This window comes from Onychomys torridus, chromosome 6 (assembly GCF_903995425.1).
Source record: "Onychomys torridus chromosome 6, mOncTor1.1, whole genome shotgun sequence".
In the NCBI taxonomy this organism is placed as follows: Eukaryota; Metazoa; Chordata; class Mammalia; order Rodentia; family Cricetidae; genus Onychomys; species Onychomys torridus.
The window spans coordinates 41,417,755-41,435,723 of NC_050448.1; the positions used below are offsets into that span (position 1 = coordinate 41,417,755).

The 17,969-nt window shown below is 38.4% G+C and overlaps 1 protein-coding gene across 1 annotated transcript in view; it reads right to left on the reverse strand.

Moving 5' to 3' along the window:
- Gpr149 (G protein-coupled receptor 149) overlaps positions 1-17,037 on the reverse strand; it is a 64,285-nt gene extending 47,248 nt beyond the window's left edge. The window contains exons 1-3 of the mRNA XM_036190564.1: positions 15,495-17,037; positions 14,397-14,589; positions 8,563-9,011 (exon numbers count right to left, since the gene is read on the reverse strand). Coding sequence (XP_036046457.1) covers positions 8,563-9,011; positions 14,397-14,589; positions 15,495-16,472 — 1,620 coding nt within the window. The 5' untranslated portion in view covers positions 16,473-17,037. The remainder of the gene's footprint in view (positions 1-8,562; positions 9,012-14,396; positions 14,590-15,494) is intronic.
- Positions 17,038-17,969: the final 932 nt, after the last annotated feature.

The window sequence follows — 17,969 nt, forward strand, 5'->3', positions numbered from 1 at the left end:
AGGAACTTAGCCTGAAGTTGTTTTGTCAATCAGACTACACACACACACACACACACACACACACACACACACACACACAATGTTTTCACTGTAGTATTGCTTTTCATTGCAAAAATACTAAACATAGCCTAAGAGTTGTGGAATCAACTGTCAAATCTATAACAGATTATTAATGCAGCTACATATTATAAAAGAAGGATCCCTAGCCTAGGATCTTTTGTGTCTTAGTGTTTCTGTTGCTGTGATACAGCACCATGACGAAAAGCAACCTGGGGAAGGCCCCATGTTGCTTAAATTTCCAGGTAATAGTTCATCACTAAGGGAAGTTTGGGCAGGAACTCAAGTAAGGCAGGAACTTGGAGTGAGGTTCTGACTGGCTGCTACTGGCTTGTTCCTTGTGGGCTTTTCAGCCCACTTTCTTATAGTACCCAGGATTATTTGTCCAAGTATGGCCCCATGCCCTATGTGATAGGCCCTCCCGCACCAAACAGTAATCAAGATGATACCCTGCAGACTTGCCTACAGGACAGTCTTATGGAGGCATCATCTCAACTGTGGCTCCCATTCTCATTAATTCTAGCTTGTGTTAAACTGACACAAAATTAGCCAAGACAATAATATTTTATTGTAATAAAATATAATTTAAATAATTATAATAAAAAGCAAGCACAAGTTTTCCCTGGCCCACTCTCAACTGGCCCTCCCCTCCTACTCAACATATCCCTGTCTCCAGCTCTAGCAGAGACACCCTGCTGGACCAGATGACATGCCTCTAGTCACCAGAACTGTAGCTAGCCCACCCTGCCCCAGCACTGTCCCCACTCAGTGCCCACAAAGCCTACCTCCAATACCCCATGCCACTCATCACCATATCTCAGAGCCTAACTCCTGAAGAGGACCCACAGCTGGATCAGAGGCTACACAGTCCACCAGAACTCCAGCCCTCAACTTGAGTAGAGACCCTTTACTCAACCATAGACCACTCTGGCCAGAAGACAAGAAAAGAAACAGAAACCAAGGAACAAAACACCCATCCAACAAGGACAAACTTAGAAATCTGTACTTAGACCTATAATTACCCCAAACCCAGATGCTGACACAACAGCCAAGTCAATATGTCACCAAGAGAGCCCAGCAATCCTACTACTACAAGCCCTAAATATTCCAACATGGCTGAAGCACAAGAAAAAGACCTGAAAACTAACTTTATGAAGAGGATAAAGGTCCTTAAAGAGGAAATTAATGAATCACTTAAAAAAAAACTGAGGAAAAGAAAAAAAATGGAGGAAATTAATAAATCCCTTAAAGAAAGTCAAGAACAAACAGATAGTTGAAGGAAATGAATAAAACTGTTCAAGACTTGAAAATAGAAATAGAAACTATAAAGAAAAAACAAACTGAGGGAATCCTGGAGATGGAAAAGGTAGATACGTGAACAGGAACTACAGACACAAGCATCACCAACAGAATATAAGAGATGGAAGACAGAACCTCAGGTGTTGAAGATATGATAGAAGAAAGAGATATTAGGCAAAGAAAACGTTAAATCTAAAGTATTCCTGACCCAAAATGTCCAGGAAATCTGGGACACTAGGAAAAACCACACCTAAGAATAATAGGAATAGAAGGAGAAGAATCCCAACTCAAAGTCCCAGAAAATATTTTTAACAAAATTATCTCAACAGCAGATAAACACTACCTCAGAATAAATCATTGTAAAAAGATCTTCCAAACAAATGGACCTAAGAAACAAGATGGTGTAGCCATTCTAATATCTAACAAAGCAGACTACAAAACAAAAATAATCAAAAGGGACATGGAAGGACACTTCATGCTCATCAAAGGAAAGACCTACCAAGATGATCTTTCAATCCTTAACATTTATACCCCAAAACACAAGGACACCCATATTTGTATGGGGAACACTACTAAAGTGTAAATCACACATTGATCCTAACACACTGATAGTGGGAGATTTTAATACCCCATTCTCACCAATGGATATGTCATCCAGACAAAAACTAAATAGAGAAATACTGGAGCTAACAGGCATTATGAATCAAATGGACCTAACAGATATCTACAGAACATTTTACCCAAGTACAAAAGAATATAACTTCTCAGCACCTCATGGAACTCTCTTCAAAATTGACTATGTACTTGGTCACAAAGTAAGTTTCAAGAGATACAAGAAAATTGGAATAAACCCCTGCTTTCTATCATACCATCATGATTAAAACTGGATTTCAACAACAGAAACAACAGAAAGCCTACAAACTCACAGAAACTGAACAACTCTCTACTGAATGACTACTGCATCAAGGTAGAAAGAAAACGAATCTAAGGACTTCCTGGAATTCAATGAAAATGAATGCACAAAATACCCAAACTTATGAGACACCATGAAAGCAGTGCTAAGAGGAAAGTTCTAGCACTAAGTACTTACATAAAAAATTGGAGAGGTCTCAGCCAGGCGGCAGTGGTGCATGCCTTTAATCCCAGCACTCAGAAGGGAGAGCCAGGTAGATCTCTGTGAGTTGAAGGCCAGCCTGGTCTACATAGTGAGATCCAAGACAGGCACCAAAACTACACGGAGAAACCCTGTCTCGAAAAACAAGCAAACAGAAAAATTGAAGAGGTCTGAAACTTGCAACTTAACAGCACATCTGAAAGCACAAGAACAAAAGAAGTAAGCACACCCAAGAGGAATAGACACGGGAAATAATCAATCCAAGGGCTGAAATTAATAAAATAGAAAGAAAGAGAACAATACACAAAAAGATCAGTGAAACAAAGAGTTGGTTCATAGAGAAAATTAACAAGATGGACAAACCCTTATCCAAAAGAAGTAAATGATGGAGAGAGAATATCAAAATTAACAAAATCACAAATGAAAATGGCGACATAACAACAGACACCAAAGAATCATTAGGTCATACTTTAAAAACACAAGTACTCCACAAAACTGAAAAAAATCTAAAAGCAATGGACAAATTTCTTGATAAATACCACTTATAGAAGTTAAGTCAAGTTTAAATAAATAATTTAAATAGACCCATAATCCCATAACCCTATAAAAGCAGTCATAAACAATCTCCCAACAAATAAATAAGTAAATAAATAAATAAATAAATAAACAAACAAACAAATAAATTAATTAATTAAAAAGCCCAGAGCCAGAAGGGTTTAGTACAGAATTCTCCAAAACTTTCCAAGAAGAGCTGATGCCAATACTCCTCAAATTATTCCACAAAATAGAAACAGAAAGAACATTGCTAAATTCATGTTATGAGGCCACAGTCATGCTGATACCAAAACCACACAAAGACTCAACAAAGAAAGAGAATTACAGACCAATTTCCCCCATGAACAAAGATATAAAAATATTAGCAAACGGAATCCAAGAACACATCAAGAAGATCATCCACCATTATCAAGTAGGTTTCATCCAAGAGATGCAGGTATGGTTCAACATAAGAAAATCAGTTGGGGGCTAGAGAAATGGTTCAGTGTTTAAGCACTGACTGCTCTTCCAGAGGTCCTGAGTTCAATTCCCAACCACCACATGGTGGCTCACAACCATCTATAGTGGAATCCAATGTCCTCTTCTGTCATGCAGGCATGCATGTAGGTAGAGCACTCGCATAAACAAACAAACAATGAATGAATGAATAAATAAATTTTAAAAAAGAAGTCAGTAAATGTATATAAGAAACTCAGATGTCAACAATCCAATCTTTGAAAATCAGGTTCAGATCTAAACAGAGAACTCTCAACAGATGAATCTCAAATAGCCAAGAAACTCTTAGAGAAATGTTTAACAATCCTTACCCATCAAGGAGATGCAAATCAAAACTTCTTTGAGATTCTATCTTACACTTGTCAGAGAGGCTAAGATAAAAAACACAAGCGACAGCTCATGCTGGGGAGGACGTGGAGCAAGGAGAACACTTTTCCATTGCTGGTGGGAATGCAGACTTATACAGTCACTATAAAAACCAATATGGTGTTTCCTCAGAAAATAGGGAATCAATCTACCTCATGATTCAGCTATACCACTCCTGGGCATATACCCAAAGGCAGCTCCATTCTACCCCAAGGAAACTAGCTCAACAATGTTCATTGCTGCTTTATTCATAATAGCCAGAAACTGAGGATGAAAATTATTCTGGGGAATGGGACAATGTAGATTCCATAATTACATATGTGGTATGTTTGTCAAAAGCAAAATTACATTTTAGGAAAAGGGCCCAAAGTTTATAGGACAAAATACAAACTGCTTAAGTTTGGGTGGTTGGAATGAGTGCATTTTTTTGCTTATCTTATTTTCTATATCATATGAAATAATTCCACATTACTTTTATGACAATAAGGAGGTAAAGGCTGTTGTTATTAGTGTAATAGAGTTTCAGGTCTCTGACCTCTGAGTGATGAACTAACCACTTCAAATGAATAGAAGTAGTTAAAAATAAAATATATATAAATTCCCTGAAGTCATCTGTACTGGGATGACTCAGTTGAGGCTCCAGATAGAGGTATAAGTGGATTTTTTTGATTCTTGTAATTTTAGTTAGAAACACCAATAGTTATTCTTTAATGAGTTTTAGCCTCTGGAATTATTAAACTAACAGTGTCACAGCAAACACTGGCATCTAACTTTGTAATAGTTTATTTTAAAATGTGAACAGTTGAACTTTTTTAGGAGTAGGAAAAATATATGTATCAGGATATTTTCCTATAGTACTAATAAGTTACTTATCAAATGGAAGTACTAATTTTGTCCTGATCTATAAGATTAGATACATTCTTTAGTAACTAGAGCCCAAGCAGTGGTACTTACATATTCTCATTTTTCAAATATTATTTGTATTCATTTAATTTTTTTTTCTTTTTTCCTGGAGCTGAGGACTGATCCCAGGGCCTTATGCTTGCTAGGTAAGTGCTCTACCACTTAGCTAAATTGCCAACCTCTTTTTTATTTCTTATAGGAGGTTGCTACGTGGCCCTGGCAGTTCTGGAAACTAGGTAGAACAAGCTAGCCACAAACTTCTGACAATCTTCTTGCCTATGAATTTCAAGTGCTGGGATGCCAAATGTGCACTCCGCCATGCCTGGCTAAAGTTCTCCTCCTCCTCTTTTATTTACTGCACATTTGAGCAACTTGGGAGTTTGATTTTGTATGACACAACTGTGACCATGATTTACACAGGAATCACATGGAAGTCTAGTAGCATTTCAGTATCTTGGGCTCCATTTTAAACCTACTCAACCCCTATTTCTCTCTTAGAAGGATCCCGCTTGTGCGTGGACACTCTGGCTTTCAAAACTTAAAAATCATCTTCTGTGTGGTCTATGAAAATTACTTAACAAAACAGTAATATTGAAATATTATAGACACACATGCTGATTCTGAGTTCTGTGTCTAAATGACAAAACATATTTTTTTTCCTTGAAAGCTACAACCTTCCTCAAAATAAGAACAGATTTTGACTGATTCTCAAGTGACTTTAAAATAAATTCTTATCAGCTTTAATTGCCCTAAGGCTACATGGTTGTGTGGTAAGTTCAAGTAATCCTTCCTTTTTGTACATCCTTTCAGGATTGTTTGAGAATGTGCTTTCTGTATTTTCCCAGCATAAGAAAATACTTCCAGATTCTGTGGTGAAAACATTAGATGTGACATATCTATAGGATATCATTGTTTCTGATTTATAAGAACAAATGAGTGAGTATAGAACTCAAAAAAAATATCAGAACAAAGAAAAATGGAATCATGGGTAATTTTATGAGCTTCGTGTTTGGGGAGATGGTACACAAGCTGCTAGGTGATTTCACATTCAATTTTCATAATTCATAAATGATGGAATTTTATGGTTGGACAGGCTATCATTTTGTTCAGAAACAAAGTCATGCCATGTTCATCACATTTAAACTTTCTAACTGAATGATTCAGACATCTCTGACTATCCTTTCCAAACATGTGAACAGTGAACCACAGAAGATTTACATAGAAGTCCAAAAAGAAGCAATTTTCCACTCAATTTTAACATTAATTTCAGTCTTACAAATTCCCCCAATTCATGGTTTACATTCAGTTGTATTTAAGTCTACTAAATCTATCTTAACTACTATGCTTTGAAATTCTAACAAAATATACTGAAAATTCACTTAACAACATTAAAATTAAACAATTCATAAGGGAAACCTGGAGATCATGAAATATATTTTGAATTAAACCTAATGCTCTTAAAATCTCAGCAACGAACAGGCAGGATTTAATATAATACCATTAGATGTCAACTGATAAACTAAGTCTAAATGTTTCAATAGGTAAGGTTCTCATATAGCAACCACATTGTCTTCTAAAACCCAATACATTACTGTGTAAGCTATTAAGTTATCCAGCTCCACTTGTATTTTGTTGATATTTAGAATAAAACATTTAAAACACTTTACAAAATTAAAAAATGAATATTTTATAATTTTACCTAATGCTAATCTTTTAAATCATAAATAATTTTGTGAGTATAAGGTCATACCATACATATTTTAAAGTTTATGACAATGTTGCCCTAGACTGATCACATTTCCATGTGTAATTTTACTTTTGATTTAAAGAGGGCTGTGAGCAGGAACATATGTGCAAATAGGTTAGGTCTTTCATCATTTTTCTAGGTGTGGTTAGACACTTGAAATTCCTACAACAAAACCTTGTAAATGATGACTGTAAATTGTGATATTTGAGATAGTTCTTAATATTTTGACAACATGTAATTTAGAGAAATAATTTTATGTTCCCTGAAAATAAGCTCTAAGAAAACTGTGCATAATGTCATATTGTCTTGAGAAAGCCTAGACTTACAAAAAATAAATACCATGTTATATTGGAAAGGCACATTTGTGATCAAATAAGATGACAAAAAAGAATGAGTAAGATCCATGATGGGCTGTCCTCACATGTTTTTCTCTTGTGATAACCACCATGACCAAAACCTGGGAAGGAAAGGGTCTCTTTGGCTTACACTTCCACACAGTATTCATCACAGGACAGGGTAGGCACTCAAGCAGGAGTTAAAGCAAAAACAATGGAGGGATGTTGCTTACATCCTTGTTCTTTGGTTCAAGTTTAGCTAACTTTCTTACATAAACTGGGATCATCTGCCAATGGATGGTGCTGCCCACAGTGGGCTGGACTTTCCTATATCAATTATCAACCAAGAAAATGATTCTACAGACACAGCCACAAACCAGTATAATCTAGGAAATTCTTCAGTTCATGTTCCTTCTTTCCAGATGACTCTGGGTAGTTTCAGTTTGACAATAAAAACTAAATAGCACTGAGACACAATCTTTAAGGGTCAAGCTGGAAGGAAGAGTAACAGAAGACCACATGAGGTAGTGGTATGTTCTACACACACACACACACACACACACACACACACACACACACACACACTTCATCATGAGAATTACTGATTTTTAAGTTCACGAAAACCAAAGATTCATATGATCCAGAAACAAACTGATGATGAGTGAGAAGTCCCCTGTTAGTCAGTGAGTCTTATTGTGCTTAAAATGTGGAGTGTTTTGTTCTGTGACCTCTACTTTTGTCGGCATTATTAAATTTGTGGCAAATATTCAACTTTTTCTGAGATACCTAAATTCTAAACCAATGTGCATATTTTCCCCAATGTTTGATATTCTCATTTTGATAGTGTACTACTTTTTTAATAGTGATAAGAGAATGATAATAGGAAAATATATTATTCACACATGACAATATAGATTCATACTTGTGTTATGTGGTGATACATTTGATCAATGAATGCATTAATCCTAGCAGAACATTCCTTCTTTTGAGTCCAGAGATTAAGACAAGTGAAAATATTTCTATTACATCATGCTGAAGAAGCCTCCTTCTCCCCAATAACTTTATAGCCCCCCTAAACAAGAGTAACTTTATCAAATATGAGGGTTTGGAAACAATGAGCTAATAACAACATAACACTGAATTAAGAACAACATTCCTTATCACTCACAGAAGGCAGGAATCAGGAGAAAGTGGGAGATACTTGCGATTTCTTTTAGTTTTTAAATTATCATCAAACCATATCTTTTCATACTTAAAGAAATGGGACATTTGGCAAGGCTTGGAATGGCTCAGAAGAATGTATCCTAAAATAAGTCACGTGTGTGTGTGTTTGTGTGTGTGTGTGTGTGTGTGTGTGTGTGTGAAAAATTAAAATACATGTGTTAACTTATTTAACCAACAGACTCAGGAGCTTGAGCTCTGGAGTACAATTGGAATTTAGCCAGAGGTTAAAATAAAATGTCTTATACTTCTCAAAGATTCCATGTATGTCTACTGACTCCAAAATATATAGAGTTTGATTGGAAATGCAAAACTAAGATGAAGAAATGAATGGAGTATTTCATAGGCCTTGGAGTAAAAATGAGATATTGTGGAAACCAATGGAGACAAGTGAAATCACCCTTGGGCTTGATTAAATGGAGGAATAAGCTTATCATCTTTTCATGTGGCTCTTGTTTAGGTTACCTTACCTGGCGAGGGGTCCGTTCTGACTTACTCCTGCACCACTCCCAGTCTGAAAGATCTGGTTTCTGATTCTCCTCATGAGACAGTCGTCTTTCTGGACCTTCAAAAGTGGCAGTTTCTTCATAGTTAACATCACTTTCTGTTTTAACGGAAAAAGCACTCTTTTCTCCATTCAAGCCTTGTTTGGCCTCTGGGGTGTCAGTATTGGTGCACTTGTTGATGCCGGACGGTGTGGTGCTGTCCAACGGTGGCGTGGTGCTGATTTCTACTGTTATGGCATGGAGGGCATTGTGGTTGTCTCCCCCAGGCTCCTTTGTAGCTTCACACTCACAGTTCTTCAGGTTGTGATAGGATATGGAATTTTCATCATCCTCATAGTAATCTGTATGTGATATTTTATAGATTCCATAACTTTGTTGGAATGATAGATTGAATTCAAAGCCTTTCCTCTTTGCTGAATGAAAATAACAAAATTCCAATGTTAGTCCAGTAGATTTAAACAGCATTAGGTGTAAATAGTGAGCATGAACAGACACTGTACTTACCTGAATTACTCTTAGTTAAACTATCTTCAGTTACTTATTGTTACATACACAAAGCCACATGTCTTATTACTCTGAGCCTAATTTCTCTTACACTAAGAGTGGCTTGAAAAGCAGGCAATCTAAAAGGCTTAGACTTTAAGGTAATTTTATACTACTGAAACTTAACTGTGAATTAGAAAACTCTCAAATACATTCCGTTTTAATTTTTTCAGTTTACCATTTTTTAATAATTTATTTAAGTTTATTTGATGGACATGGGTATGAAGTTGTCAGACTCCCTGGAATTGGAGTTACAGACAGTTGTAACATGTTATGCTGGGTATTGAACCCAGGTTCTCTGGAAGAATAGCCAGTCCTCTTATCTACTGAGCCATCTCTCCTGCCCCTCAGTTCACCAATTTGATAAATTTCTTTACTTTGGAAAGCACTATATTATCTACTGCCCTAGAAATTGATGACAAAATAGCCTTCATATTATGATCTACTATGAAGACGTAATCACTTCAAGCATTTTGATCTATACTACTTCTGACATTTATGTCTACAAATGTACACATTAAAAACTAGATCACAGTTTCCCATGTAGCTTTTAAACTTCAAATGAATAAATAAATAAATAAATAAATAAATAAATAAATAAATAAATAAATAAATCCTTTCTCTCCAATTGTCACTCTGAGATAAGGCTAGTGTTGAATTTTTTTAGGTAGCACAGGCTAGCCTTGAACTCTCCACCTTTTCTGTCTCAATTTTGGTGCTATAGGTGTGAGTCACCATATTTGGCAACATGTACATTTCTCATACAAATAAACTCAGAATACATTTGTTTTAAAACGTGAATATATGTATAATTCTGTAAATAAATGCATTATAGAACATTCATAAATCTGAATAATTACAAGTTAAGTTTAACAAGGATGTATAAATTTTATTACTTAGACAGTCAAAAGAGCAGGCATTCCAAATATCATACTATTAATTAGTGGCTATGGCTCAAAGTCTTGGAAGACAGCATGGCAGAAAGTGATACAATTTTTGTGTATGAATGTCGGTCAATAATAGATAATTTTATGTTAAGAATCAAGTTATGTCAAAGCAGTAGTCAAATGCAGTTTGATGTTTTGTTTTTCATCTTTTCAAACATGGTTTATTTCAAGAAAACTTCCTTCTTTGCTAGATCAGTGCTTTACAGTTAGGCATTTAGCTATCTTTGATGGAAAAATTATGAAAAACTATAGAATTTTATGGGAATAATGCATAAAATTTGATTCACTTTGCAACACACTCTAGTGGCGTTCAGATGTTCATTCTATTACTGAAATGTTCATAGAGCCAAAGATTTACAGCTCAGTTCTGCTTCCTAAAAAATAGAATCTATCAATATCATTCATTTTTGTGTGAGCCAGAACACAAATAAGAAAATTTGTATCAAAAAACTGAAAAGTTGAAGCAGCTTACTGTATTCTGTATTCTGTGACTTTTATAGTTCTAATTTACTTTTCCAGTAATATAGCCCAGTAAAGTTAAATTATAACTTTCAAACTACTTTAAGACTGAAAGCTGAGGAAATACAAGGATGACATAATTATTGATAGGTTCTACTTCTCCAAAAGAGATATAAAGTGGCAAATTTGTAATCTAGAACCACTCAGAAAATAAGTGTTTATGATTAATACTTGGCTGTATAGTGTTAGCTGTATGTGGTAACTGAGATATAGAGAGTAAAAATGTGTAATATATTTAAATGCATGATCAGAATGTGCTATTGGAACATCTGCTTCTAAGTTAGGAGCATACAAGGATATCTGAAGTGACAAGAAAAGCAGGGGCCAGTGTGAAATGGATCACTCAGTAGATAGAGATATTTGCCATTCAAGTATGATGACCTGTGTTCAAGCCCTCACTCACACAGTAGAAGGAAAGAATTATCTCCTAAAAGTTATTCTCTTACCTCTACACTCTTACACATGCAATATCATATACATTAGATATCACAACACAATAATAAAAATACATATTTAAGAAAGAAATTAAGATTGCCATAGTCATTACAAGGTGGTAGATCAACCATATTGTTTAATGGTAGATCTACATAATAGAAGTGTTATTAATTAATCCTCTTTTGTAGAGAAAGCTGAGATCAATAGGAAAAGCTACCTTTGATTACTTATAAAATGATTTGAATTTAAAATTAACTGGTTACAGAATTCAAGTGATTTCCTACATGTGGAATTGCTTTACTGTTGCTTCAACTTGTGAAAAAAAACACAGTAATGGAAGCAGAAAGTCATGACATGACATTTCTAGGTCAGAGTCTGTACATAAATTAAAACCAATGAAAATGTTTTGCAATTATTGAATTTTTATTTTTAATGACTTTCCTTAACACTGACTGAGGTAACTGATGGACTTGATTGATTACTATAATACTGAACAGTTGACAGTGTTTGAGTTAAAAACAACAATCAAGGGGCTGGAGAAATGGTTTTGAGGGTAAAGTGTTTGTTGCTTAAGTACTAGGAGCTGAGTTCAGATCCATGGGTACTAGTGATGCTTGTCTATAATCCCAGCACTGGAGTTTATAATCTGTAGAGTTTCCTGGCTAGCCAGTCTAGTCAAAGCAGTGATCTCTGGGTCCAGTGAGAGACCTTGTCTCAAAATGTAAAATAAAGAGCAATAAAGATGACATCAGAAGTCAACCTCTGGCCTCTACATGCTCATACACAGACCATCACACCCACATCTTTGTATGCACACAAGAATAACACATGCTCTCTCTCTCTCTCTCTCTCTCTCTCTCTCTTTCTCTCTCTCTCTCTCTCTCACACACACACACACACACACACACACACACACTTGAAAAAACAGTTAATAATCAAAATTATGTTGACTGAAATGTTAGCATCAAAGTCAAAATCTATCACCTTCATTTCCCTTAATTACTTATGTCTTTTTAAAATTATGAATAAAAGATAAAAAGTTGAATGTCTATAGAGGCAGACAACATTAGTAATTGATTGTCTGGTGCAATAAGGTAATGGGAGCATTCTGAATCTCATTCAGGCTCCTCAGTTCTAGCCACTTGCTGGGGAGCAGCACTGCCAGCTATTTATAATTTTCAAGATCAAGCCAGATATTTGATAGGAAATATCCCAATCTTAAGATTCTGGCATTTAACTAAAACTATTTTTCAAACTATTAAAAATGGATCAGAAGTGATGTTTCAAGCCAATGGCTTCTCAAGGAGAGAGAGAGTTAGTTTTCTTTAAGGATATGGTCTCTGATAGATAAACCATAATCCAATGGATGGTCTACACTCAAGAGTATATGAGTAGTGCAACTTGGACTCAATGGGTTATTAAAAAAAAAAGGAGCATTAAGTTGAGGGAGGTTATGAAGGTGGGGTGGATCTAGGAGGAGTTAGGAGGATGAGTAGGGAAACAAGATAAAAATATATTGTATGAAGTTCTCAAAGAATTAATAAAAATACTATATTTTGTTAAAATAAATGTTAATAAAAGCAATAGAGATTTTTAGGGGAAAGTGACTATTTTGATCTTGAAAGTCTTGTTTTCATATCCAGTTTGGTACTAATGTGACTATTGATTCTGCTAACCTGGCTCTAGCCTCTTCCAGCATGTGCAGTGTGGATGATGGCAATGGTTTCTTGGTTTTTTGAATGAGAGAGGCTGGTGACATTGTTTTGACATTAGTTCTGATATGGGTGCTTCCCAGTTTTTGTTTTTTTTTAAATGTTTGCCTAACCCACTTCATGGAGACTTCATCTCTGCTGGCATGAGCTTACCTCCCTCACAATCTTAAATTTTATAAGACAGAATCATGCACTAATGTAATAACACAGTGATAACATTTGTTAGCTGTTAGAACCGACATGTAAATAATTTCTTACTGTTATATACCTTTGTAAATTGTGCATATAATTTATTACCATTGTCTCTGTGGTCATTACTCTAGTTATTAATCTCTATAAACACATCATTATTATGTTATATAGTTATTTTAAAGACAGATAAATTTGCCATCTATTACCAATAAAACAATAAAAAGATATTTTTACCAATGGAAACATATTCATTAATTGGAAAATATCTAGATATTCAACAGTTTAAATATAATCAATACATGAAAATGGCCAGTAATTAATATTTATAAAAAATAACGTTGCTATTCAATTGACTACAGAAAAATACTTTGATATTCTCTAATTTTTACAACCCTAAAGTAGTCTGAAATAAACTGTTTTTATTTAATCTTTCTTTTCTGTTAAAGAAAATGTACTTGCTTATTCAGTGTGAGGGACAATTAGCAGAAGTTAATTGATGAAACACTAATGAATCATTTGGTTTATTCAGTCTACTGTATATCTTTCATCTAGAAGGACAAAAATGTCCTTTCATTTTTAGTAGATCAAAAGATACAGCTCATTCTAGGTCTTGTCCTGGTTTCTGCCCATGTCATCTTTTCATTGAGAGGGATGGGGATCCTACTGTTTTCTAGTAATCAGATGGTAAGGTCAGGCCAACTCTATCTAATCCTGCCACCTCAGAATCCAGCAACTACTGCCCTTTCTCCTCTCTTCTAGCAACATAAACAACTTCTTAAAAGTGAACAGCATGGGTAGACTCTCAGGTGCAAAAACAAGGACAACCAGAAACCCCCACCCCTTTTTAAGCTTGGGGATTTATGCTCATTGATGAGTGTTAGGGATGTTAGGTGTTCCTAACAGCTGGGGAACAATGTGAACATTTACTGGGGGACTATTTTCAGCCAAGGTTTTACATACTACAAACATTTTCCAGTATCTTAGGAGAAAATAGGCATCAAAATAATGAAACCACCCCTCTTAGTGTTCTACTGAATAAGAATGGGTTGTAGCTTAGGGAAGGAGTTTTAAGCTCTTTGGGGAGTTTATCTCTTTTCAAATGCAGGCTGCTCAGCAATGCTGCTCCTCATAGGAGCAGCCTCTTAGGAAGAGGCTGAAAGTGAGGAAGATGGTAACATAAAGATCTGTATTGACATCAAAGGACTAAGTTGAATGGGCCTCCCCCAAACCCCTTTTCTTACATAAAAGAAGTCATGAATGAATAAATACCTCTTAGGGTTGTTTAAAACCTACTCCAACACTAAGCGAAATTTTATCATTTCTTCTCATTATTTACCATGTTCAACTGTCCTAGGATCCTCACTTCCTGCCCTCCTAACTTTCTCAATAGGCCACTTTGCTGTATTTGAGTGTAGATATAGTACCCCCTTTGCCACTGTGGATGACTTACACTTTTTCCCATCGAGTGCAACGGAGTAGGCGTCTGGCTGGCAGTTGATGATGCAGCCACAAGGCAAGTGGGTCCAGCGTTTGGATAAGACAAACACTGGGGTTACAATGCTGGCCAGCAGGGTTAGTAGAAAGCTGAGCATATCGACTGGAAGGCTCTGAAACCCCACCACGTGTTTTACCACCATGTGGATCTGAAAGGCAAAGAACTTTAGACTTAAGCCATTTTCCTTTTCCACTTTCGAAGCCCTTGTGGCCGCCCTCACTCCGTGGCGTCCTCTATCCAAGTCCCCTTTTTTGATCAATAGGAGCTCTGCTTCTGGGCTATCCTGTGGGGCTTTGGAGGCAGGATCCTGGGAATGGACGGGACACATCTCTGGGTACCGGTGCAGACAGGGTTTAGTGGTTTCCTTTCTGAATGCTCAGGCTGCACCTGCTGTCCTTTAAAATCTCTACCCCGGGAGGCAGGCAATATGTAACCTAGAGATCTACTCAGGGAAGGGGGCAGGAACCGGTAGGACCTGTACTGGAAACTCCAAAGGACTTGTTACTTCTTCTTTCCGGGTCTCCACCCTGGTGCTGCCCTCGCCAAGCAAGCGTGGCTGTCACCTCTCCTCCCACTTTACTCCAAGACACCGGGAACAAAAGCTAATTTCCTTCCTTTCTCCCTCCCTCCCCGCCCCCCACTTTGGATCACACCTCTCTGCCTCTTGGTGCTGATTGTGGGCGGTGTCCCAACCAGGCAAGAGGAAACAAGGGATAAATGGGCCAGAGAAGGTTGAAAGAAAAACCCTTTCAGTTCCTCCCTCTCTTTCCGAATACGCCCAGATTTTGCCTTAAGAGAGAACATCTTTGACCATGATCAAGGAAAACCAAGTCTCCTGTGATCGAAAAGGCTCTCCACCCTTCTCAGATTGAGAAATACTTAGCAGCCAAGCATTGGTGACTAACTAGTTCCCAGGTAAACTGCTTTCCTCCAGGCGTGTCTTCAGCTCCAACAGATGCGTTTGGAAGCGGACTTATCCGCGCATCTTTGGGTGACTCCCTAAACCGGCATCTGGGCTCAGCACACACAGCCGCTCGTGATAAACGTACTCACCATCATGGGCAGCCAAAGGATGACTTTCGTCAGCGCTAGGATCAAAGCAAAGCGCTTTTGTGCCAGGCTCACAGGGAAGCTGCTGGTGCCATGGGGAGTCCTGGGATTCTCTCGCCCGCTGGCTCCAGAGCCTGAGGCAGCAGACTGACCTGAGCCAAACACCGGGTCGGAGCTCGGGGAGCATCCCCCAGCGCATCGCAGAGCAGGGATCGCAACATCCTCTGGCGACGTACTGAGCACTCTTCCCCCAGCAGCAGGGGTCCCAGGAGTGGAGGTGCCACGGGAAATTTCCTGGTAGTTGGCGTGGAGTCTCGGCGGCTCCTCGGAACACAGCAGCTGGTGAGTGAGAGGGACAGAGAGAATGGCCAGGAGTCCAAAGGCGGAAGCGTACACCGTGAAGAGGAGCAGCACATAGGGACTGGAGCAGTCGGTCAAGCAGCCCCAGGGCGTGCGCACGAAGAAGCCCCAGCCACACAGTGGGAGCGCGGCCAGCAGCAGGCTGACTGCCCACACAGTCAAAGCCACACCAAGCACCTGTCCTGATCGCAAGGAGGCCGACTGACTCGCCCCTGTCCTGTGCATCGTATAAAAGTTGTAGAAGACTATAAGAGTCGCCTTCAAGTTGCTGGAGAGGCCCTGGCACAAATACAGTAAGGCAGAGGTGGTGCACAGAGACTGGAAGTACCCCGGAGCCTCTTTGGGCCACTGCAAAAACATGAAGATGGCCACTGACAAGACGCTCAAGAGATCATCCACAGACCAGGAAGCCACAAGCATGGACACAACAGTTCTGTGTTGCATGGTCAGCAAGGAAAACAGTGAGAAAATGCTGCCCACCAGAGCTGCGAGAGTCATTAAACAGATCAGGCAAAAAAGAGAAAGGGTCAGAGTTGCTGGCGAATTCACAAGGTCCGTAGAATTACGACTTACTTTCCACAGGTTAGAGTCATTTGTTAAGTTGCTGAGGAGGAAAGACATTGTCCTTAATATTTTAATTTCCCTCTTCAACCAGTCTGATGATTTTCTCAGAGCGTGAGAGTTGCAAATCAGATGTCATTTCTCCTGCCAAGTTTCTCTAGAGGTTCCATGGGTTGGTCCAGCAGGAAATGGTCAGACATGTCTCAGTTAGAAAGATCTGGCTCAACCCCTATTTTAAAACTGAGATCCATTGCAGGCATCAGCAAGAAACTTTTCAATATTTTAAGTAAACAAATCAACGGAAAACTTCCTTCCACCGCCAAATTTCAGGCAAGAAAGCAGAAACTCCTCAGGCAGATTGCAAAGTCCCCATGCCTGGATGCTGTGGGTCCTTCCTAGGGAGCATCTCTAGCCTGATGCGATCACTTGGGAGAACAATAAAATGATGCATCTGTTTTCAGAGCTGGATTCAAAGGCAGAGGTTGTCAGGTAGGTTTCAGCTCAGCTGGAGAGAGAGAGAGAGAGAGAGAGAGAGAGAGAGAGAGAGAGAGAGAGAGAGAGAGAGAGAGAGAGAGAACCAGAGTCAGTCATAGGGAGTCTGAACACAGGCTCCCCCCAAACCTTTGTGTTCTTGAATCAGGCTGTGATCCTGGGAGCTGCAGGAAGGAGGAGTCAGCTGCAAGACGGAGAGAAGCAGGGGAGAAGGGGAGAGTTCAGTGTTGGAACAAAATGATTTGTAGCTTCTCTTCTCAGCATGGCTTAGAGGAAACAAGAAACAGCGCCTTTTGATTTTGGCATACAAAACTAGTCCAAATACTTGCTGTGGCTTGATGTGAACTACAGAAATCACCACCAAGAGGCTTAAGCTATGCCCATAGCTGAAATCCTCATCCTTTATCTAGGCTTCCATTGTGAGAAAGGCTCTCCCTGGAGAGATCCAACACATGCATGTCTACTCACCCCAGTCAGGGAACCCACAGCAGGCCAAAGTAATGACTGCACCGAAGTCCAACTTGGTTAACAAATGAGTGTCTATTGGGATTACTTACAGGAACAGGGATGGCTCCAAAGCAGCTGCATCATTGAGAAGCCCACCCCAACAGTGGTGAGCAGTACAGAGCTGCTCTGGTTCTCTCTTCACAGCTTACAGGCAGCTGGACATGTCTGAGAATCTCCCCCAGGCAGCCTACTTGGCCAGATTCTCCTCCCCAGCAATCATTTTTTTCTTCTGTTATGGTAAGGAGGGGTCCAATTGAATCTTTCAAGTTTCAGCTTTCTTAGATGTGTAGAAGTTTGTTTACCGACAGAGTTTCATGAGCCTCCTGTGAAGGGAATGCTTCAATTCTAAGGAATCCAATATACAGCTATGCAACACTCCATCTCTTCTGTCTATGACTAAGCATGGGCCACTATGCCTCAGTAACAGTCACTTAGGACTTTCGCTAGTGGTTATGAGTCTCTGGGGGTACACCATGTATTGCAAAAGGAAGTTTCCTTTGATGGTAGATTTCCACTGAAAGCAACAGTGACCTATGGGCATAAGCACAAATGTTTAGA